The sequence below is a fragment of the Lonchura striata genome, chromosome 3, assembly GCF_050655825.1.
Source record: "Lonchura striata isolate lonStrDom1 chromosome 3, ASM5065582v1, whole genome shotgun sequence".
Lineage (NCBI taxonomy): Eukaryota > Metazoa > Chordata > Aves > Passeriformes > Estrildidae > Lonchura > Lonchura striata.
In genome coordinates, this window is record NC_140705.1 from 1,973,346 (window position 1) to 1,980,685 (window position 7,340).

The following is a 7,340-nucleotide window of genomic DNA, read 5'->3' on the forward strand; positions in this document are numbered from 1 at the left end:
TTTCATTTTTCTTTCATTTTTCCCCCTTTTTTTCCCTTTTTTCACCCTTTTCTCCCCATTTTCCCTTTCCCTTCCCCGTTTTCCCCCGTTTCTAACCCGTTTTCCCCCATTTCTAACCCGTTTTCCCCGTTTTTCCTGTTTTTCCCGTTTCTAACCCGTTTTCCCTGTTTTCCCCCATTTCTAACCCGTTTCCCCGTTTTTCCCATTTTCCCTGTTTCTAACCCGTTTCCCCCGTTTTCCAACCCATTTTCCCCGTTTCCCCCATTTTCCCCTTTCCCTTCCCCGTTTTCCCATTTTCCCCGTTTCTAACCCGTTTTTCCCGTTCTTCCCCGTTTCTAACCCGTTTTTCCCGTTCTTCCCCGTTTCTAACCCGTTTTTCCTGTTTTCCCCCATTTCTAACCCGTTTTCCCCGTTTCCCCATTTTCCCTGTTTCTAACCCGTTTTCCCCATTTTCCCATTTTCCCGTTTCTAACCCGTTTCCCCCGTTTCCAACCCATTTTCCCCGTTTCCCCCATTTCCCCGTTTTTCCCCATTTCCCGTTTTTCCCGTTTCTAACCCGTTTCTAACCCGTTTTTCCCTTTTCCCCCCGTTTTTCCCGTTTTCCCCGTTTTCCTGTTTCCCCCATTTCCCCGTTTTCCCGTTTCCCTGTTTCTAACCCATTTTCCCCGTTTTCCTGTTTTCCTGTTTCCCCCATTTTCCCCATTTCTAACCCATTTCCCCATTTCCCGTTTTCCCCGTTTCTAACCCGTTTCCCCCGTTTTTCCTGTTTCCCCCATTTCCCCATTTCCCCGTTTTCCCCATTTCTAACCCGTTTTCCCCATTTCCCCCATTTCCCCCATTTCCCCGTTTTTCCCCATTTCCTGTTTTCTCCATTTCCCTGTTTTCCCCGTTTCCCTGTTTCCCCCATTTTCCCCCGTTTTCCCGTTTCCCCGTTTCCAACCTGTTTTCCCCATTTCCCCATTTCCCCATTTCCCCATTTCCCCATTTCCCCATTTTTCCCCATTTCCTGTTTTCCCCGTTTCTAACCCGTTTCCCCGTTTTCCTGTTTCCCCCATTTTCCCTGTTTCTAACCCATTTTCCTGTTTCTAACCCATTTCCCCCATTTCCCGTTTTCCCCGTTTTCCTGTTTCCCCCGTTTTCCCTGTTTCTAACCCATTTTCCCCGTTTTCCTGTTTCCCCCGTTTTCCCTGTTTCTAACCCATTTTCCCCGTTTTCCTGTTTCCCCGTTTCTAACCCGTTTTCCCCGTTTCCCCGTTTTCCCGTTTTCCTGTTTCCCCCATTTTCCCTGTTTCTAACCCGTTTCCCTGTTTCTAACCCGTTTTCCCCGTTTTCCATTTTCCCTGTTTCTAACCCATTTCCCCCGTTTTCCCGTTTTCCCCGTTTCTAACCCGTTTCCCCCATTTTTCCTGTTTTCCTGTTTCCCCCATTTCCCCGTTTTCCCGTTTCCCTGTTTCTAACCCGTTTTCCCCGTTTTCCTGTTTTCCTGTTTTCCCCATTTTCCCCATTTCTAACCCGTTTCCCCGTTTCTAACCCATTTCCCCATTTCCCGTTTTCCCCGTTTCTAACCCGTTTCCCCCGTTTTTCCTGTTTCCCCCATTTCCCCGTTTTCCCGTTTCCCCGTTTCTAACCCGTTTTCCCCATTTCCCCGTTTTCCTGTTTCCCCCATTTTCCCCGTTTTTCCCGTTTTTCTCCCCGTTTTTCCCGTTTTCCCCGTTTTTCTCCCCGTTTTCCCCTTCCAGGTGCAGCAGGTGCAGGTGTTTGCGGACGTGCAGTGCACCGTCAACGTCGTGGGCGACGCGTTCCTGCCGCCGGCGCCGCCCGCCGCCAAAATCCCGAATTCCCAAATCCCGAACCCCGCGCCCGCCCGGAGCCTCCTGCAGCAGCTGCTCACCGAGTGACCGCAATTCCCAAATTCCCAAAATCCCAAATTCCCGGATTCCCAAAATCCCAAAATCCCAAAATCCCGAATTCCCAAATCCCGAATCCCGCACTCGCCTGGAGCCTCCTGCAGCAGCTGCTCACCGAGTGACCGGAATTCCCAAATTCCCGAATTCCCAAAATCCCAAATCCCGAATCCCGCACTCGCCTGGAGCCTTCTGCAGCAGCTGCTCACCGAGTGACCGGAATTCCCAAATTCCCGGATTCCCAAATTCCCAAATTCCCGAATTCCCAAATCCCGAACCCCGCACCCGCCCGCAGCCTCCTGCAGCAGCTGCTCACCGAGTGACCGGAATTCCCAAAATCCCAAATTCCCAAATTCCCGAATTCCCGAATCCCGCACTCTCCTGGAGCCTCCTGCAGCAGCTGCTCACCGAGTGACCGGAATTCCCGGATTCCCGGATTCCCAAATTCCCAAAATCCCAAATTCCCGGATTCCCAAATTCCCGGATTCCCAAAATCCCAAATTCCCAAATCCCCAATCCCGCACTCGCCCGCAGCCTCCTGCAGCAGCTGCTCACCGAGTGACCGGAATTCCCAAAATCCCAAATTCCCAAATTCCCGAATTCCCGAATCCCGCACTCGCCTGGAGCCTCCTGCAGCAGCTGCTCACCGAGTGACCGGAATTCCCGGATTCCCGGATTCCCAAATTCCCAAAATCCCAAATTCCCAAAATCCCAAATTCCCGGATTCCCAAAATCCCAAATTCCCAAATCCCCAATCCCGCACTCGCCCGGAGCCTCCTGCAGCAGCTGCTCACCGAGTGACCGCAATTCCCAAATTCCCAAAATCCCGAATTTCAAAAATCCCGAATTCCCAAATCCCGAATTCCCAAATCCCCAATCCCGCGCCCGCCCGCAGCCTCCTGCAGCAGCTGCTCACCGAGTGACCGCAATTCCCAGATTCCCAAAATCCCAAAATCCCGAAGTCCTGCGGGAAAACAGAGAGAAAATGATCCAGAAATTCCCAAATTCCTGCGGGAAAACAGAGAGAAAATGATCCCGAAATTCTACCAAGTGACCCGGGATTCCTGAATTCCAGAATTCCCGAATTTCTGTGGGAAAACAGAGAAAATGATCCCAAAATTCTACCGAGTGACCCCAGGGATTTTTGGGGAAATTGCAATTTTGGGATTTTTGGAAAAATGGGATTTTTTGGGAAAAATAGGATTTTGGGAGTGGGGATTTTTGGGAAAAATGGGATTTTTTTGGGAGTGGAATTTTGAGAAAAATTGTATTTTTGGGGAAAATGGGATTTTTTGGGAGTGGAATTTTGGGAAAAATGGGATTTTTGAGAAAAATGGGATTTCTGAGAAAAATGGGATTTCTGGGAGGGGAATTTTGGGAAAAATAGGATTTTGGAGAGGGGAGTTTTGGGAAAAATGGGATTTTTGGGAAAATGGGACTTTTGTAAAAAATGGTATTTTTGGGAGGAGATTTTTGGGACAATGGGATTTTTGGGAGGAGATTTTTGGGAAAATGGGATTTTTGTAAAAAATTGTGTTTTGGGGAGGAAATTTTTGGGGAAAATGGGATTTTTGGGAAAAAATGGGATTTTGGAGAGGGGATTTTTTGGGGAAAATGGGATTCTTGGGAAAAATGGGACTTTTGTAAAAAATGGTATTTTTGGGAGGAGATATTTGTAAAAAATGGTATTTTTGGGCGGAGATATTTGGGAAAAATGAGATTTTGGGGAGGGTAATTTTGAGAAAAATGGGATTTTTGGCAAAAATGGGATTTTTTGGGAGGGGATTTTTGGGCAAAGGGGAATTGGGGTTTGCACCGAGGGTTTTCCGTGATCTTTTGGGGATTTTGGGACTTTTTCCCTGGGTTTTTTCCCCTTTTTTCCCCATTTTCCTCCTGTTTTCCTCCCTTTTCCCCCATTTTTCCCATTTTCCTCCTGTTTTGCCCCATTTTTCCTGTTTTTTCCATCTTTTTCCCCATTTTCCTCCTCTTTTGCTTCAATTTTTCTCCCGTTTCCCTTCCCATTTTTCCATCTTTTCCCCTATTTTCCTTTTTCCCATTTTCCTCCCTTTTCCTCCCATTTTTCTCCCCATTTTTCCTTCTTTTTCTCCCCTTTTCATATTTTTTTCCTACTTTCCATTTTCCTCCCTTTTTCTCCCATTATTTTTCCATCTTTTTCCCATTTTCCTCCAGTTTTGCCTCCCTTTTCTTAATTTTCCTCCATTTTTCCTCTTTTTTTCTCTGCTTTTCCATCTTTTTCCCCATTTTCCTCCTTTTTCCTTTTCCCCATTTTCTTCCTCTTTTGCCTCCCTTTTTCTTCCCATTTTTTCTATCTTTTTCCCCATTTTCCTCCTATTTTTCCTGTTTTCCTTTTTCCCATTTTCCTCCCTTTTTCTCCCATTTTCCTCCTATTTTTCTCCCCATTTTTCCCTTCATTTTTCTCTCCTTTTCCTCATTTTTCCCTTTTCCTCATTTTCCTCCCTTTTATTCCCATTTTTTCTCTTTTCCATCTTTTCCCCATTTTCTTCCTTTTTCCCCATTTTCCTCTTTTGCTTCTTTCCTCCATTTTCCCTTTTTCTTCTTTTTCCCTTTTCTCTCCTTTTTTTCCTGGTTTTCTTCTCACATTTCCCCCTCCATTCCCTCATTTTTCTCTTTCTCCCCATTTTTTCCTTTTCCTCCTCATTTTCTCCCGATTTTCCTCTTTCCCCCCTTTTTTTCCCATTTTCCACCATTTCCCCCCATCATTTTCCCCCATTTTTTCCCATTTCCCCCCTTTTTTCCCTTTTCCATTTTTCCCTTTTTTCCCCAATTTCTCCCCCCATTTTCCCTCTTTTCCCCCTTTTTTCCCCTTTCCTCCCTCTTTTTTTCCCATTTTTTCCCTTTTCCCCCATTTTCCCCTTTTTTTCCTATTTTTTCCCCAATTTCTCCCCCATTTTCCCCTCCTTTTATCCCATTTCTTCCCTTTTCCCATTTTTCCTTTTTTCCTATTTTTCCCTCATTTCTCCCCCATTTTTTCCCCTTTCCTCCCTCCTTTTCTCCATTTCCCCCATTTTTCCCTTTTCCCCCTTTTTACCCCCATTTTTTCCCATTTTCCCCATTTTTTCCCATTTTCCCACTTCCCCCCTTTTTCCCCATTTCCCCCTTTTTCCCATTTCCCCCTTTTTTCCCTTTATTTCCAATTTTTTCCCCAATTTCTCCTCCCATTTCCCTCCCTTTCCCCCCTACTTTTTTTCCCTTTTTTCTCCATTTCCCCCCCATTTTTTCCACCATTCAACCCCCATTTTTCTTTCCCCATTTTTCCCATTTTCCCTCTTTTTTTCCTCCCATTTTTCCCCTTTTTTCCTCCCATTTTTCCCCTTTTTCCTCCTATTTTTCCCTCTTTTTCCTCCCATTTTCCCCCTTTTTCCTCCCATTTTCCCCTCCATTTTTCCCCTTTTTTCCTCCCATTTTCCCCATTTTCCCTCCTATTTTTCCCCTTTTTTCCTCCCATTTTCCCCATTTTTCCCACCAACTCCTCCAGGCCCATCCCAATTTTTAAATTCCCATTCCCAACTCCAAGAATTCCCAGAAAACCCCCCAAAAAAAGAGGAAAATGAGAAGAAAAAGGAGGAGGAGGCTCGGTCTCAGCTGGATCTGACACGGGGCAACAAAAAACCCCAAAAACCGCCAAAAATGGGGAAAAAAATCCAAACAAACCCAAAAATGGGAAAAAAACCCCAAAAAAAACCCCAAAAATGGGGAAAAAACCCAAAAAATGGGGAAAAAACCCAAAATACACGAAAAACCCCCAAAAACCCCAAAAAAACTCCACCAACCAAAAAAAACCCCAAAATCCCCCCAAAAAAACCCCCAAAAAATCCCAAAAATGGGGAAAAAAACCCAAAAAATGGGAAAAAAAACCCAAAAAAACCCCCAAAAATGGGAAAAAACCCCCAAAAACAGGGAAAAAACCCAAAATACACAAAAAACCCCAAAAAAACCCCACCAACCAAAAAACCAAAAAAATCCCCAAAATCCCCCCCAAAAAAAACCCCAAAAATCCCAAAAAAAACCCATAAAAAACCCCTAAAAAAATCCCAAAAAAACCCCCAAAAATCCCAAAAAACCCCCAAAAAAAACCCCCAAAAAATCCCAAAACCCACCCAAAGAAACCACAAAAAAAAAACCCCCAAAAAATCTCAAAAAACCCCAAAAAACCCCAGAATTCTGCAGGAAAATCCCAATTTTTCGTCGCTCCCGCCGAAATTCCCGATTTCCCCCTTTCCCCTGGGCTCGTGCGTACAATCAGCTTTTTCTAGCGAAAAAAAACGTGGAATTTGTCATTTTTTTTTCCAAAAAAAAAGAGGGAAAAGCACCCAAAAAAAGCCAAAAAAAGCCAAAAAAAGCAAAAAAAAAAAGAATATTTTGCGCCGTTTTTTCCGTGTTTTTTGGGGCTTTTCCCGTCCCGCCGGAATTCCGGAGGGTGAGGAGGGAAAACCTCGTGTACAGTGCAAGAAAAGAGGGAAAAAATGAGGAAAAAATGAGAAAAAAGTAAAAAAAAAACCGGGAAAATTCGCAATAATTTTTAGGGCAAAAAGGGAGGGGGGAGGGGCTCTTGTAGATAAAATTTTGGGGTTTTTTGTGAGGGAAAAAATGGAAAAAAAAAGGAAAGAAAAAAAATAATAAAATTGTTCTTTTTTTTCTGCTTGGATTGTGTTTAACAGCTGGAGTAGCTCGGAATATTTAAAAATGATAATTAAGAGTTAATTATTAATTAATAATAATAATAATAAAAGAATAATAATGGAATTGTTTGTCAGGAAAAAGTTTTTTTTTTTAATTTTTTTTGGTGGGGGAAAATGAGGAAAAATAGAAAAAAAAAAGGAAAATTCAGAATTTAAAAGCAAAATTTTGGGAGAATTTGGGGGAGTTTGGGGGTGGGAAGGGGAAGAATTTGGGGGGAAAATGGAAAATTTTTATTTTCAAGTGGAATTTTTAATGGATTTTTAAGGAATTTCAGGGTTTGGTTCTTTTACCCTAAAAAAATTTGGGGGGAAAATGGGGGAAAATGGCCAAAAAAAGGGAAAATTCAGAATTTTCAGATTTTCAGCCAAAATTTTGGTGGATTTGGGGGTGGGAAAAAGAAGAATTTGGGGGGGGAAATGGAAAATTTTATTTTAAAGTGAAATTTCAAGGAATTTCAGGGTTTGGTTCTTTTGTGCTAAAAAATCTGGGGGGAAATGAGGAAAAAAGGGGAAAAAAAGGGGAAAATTCAGAATTTTCAGCCAAAATTTTGTTGAATTTGGGGGTGGGAAGAGGAAGAATTTGGGGGGAAATGGAAAATTTAATTTTTAAGTGGAATTTTTAAGGAATTTCAGGGTTTTGTTCTTTTATTCTAAAAAATTTGGGGAAAATGAGTCAAAAAAGGGAAAATTCAGAATTTTCAGCCAAAATCTTGGT

General features: G+C 43.3%; 1 protein-coding gene across 1 annotated transcript in view; it reads left to right on the forward strand.

The window, feature by feature from the left end:
- The window catches only part of NCOA1 (nuclear receptor coactivator 1), an 80,474-nt gene extending 74,910 nt beyond the window's left edge, over positions 1–5,564 (forward strand). The window contains exon 23 of the mRNA XM_085577292.1: positions 1,740–5,564. Within this exon, the coding sequence (XP_085433418.1) occupies positions 1,740–1,898 (159 nt within the window). The 3' untranslated portion in view covers positions 1,899–5,564. The remainder of the gene's footprint in view (positions 1–1,739) is intronic.
- The last annotated feature ends 1,776 nt before the right edge of the window (positions 5,565–7,340 follow it).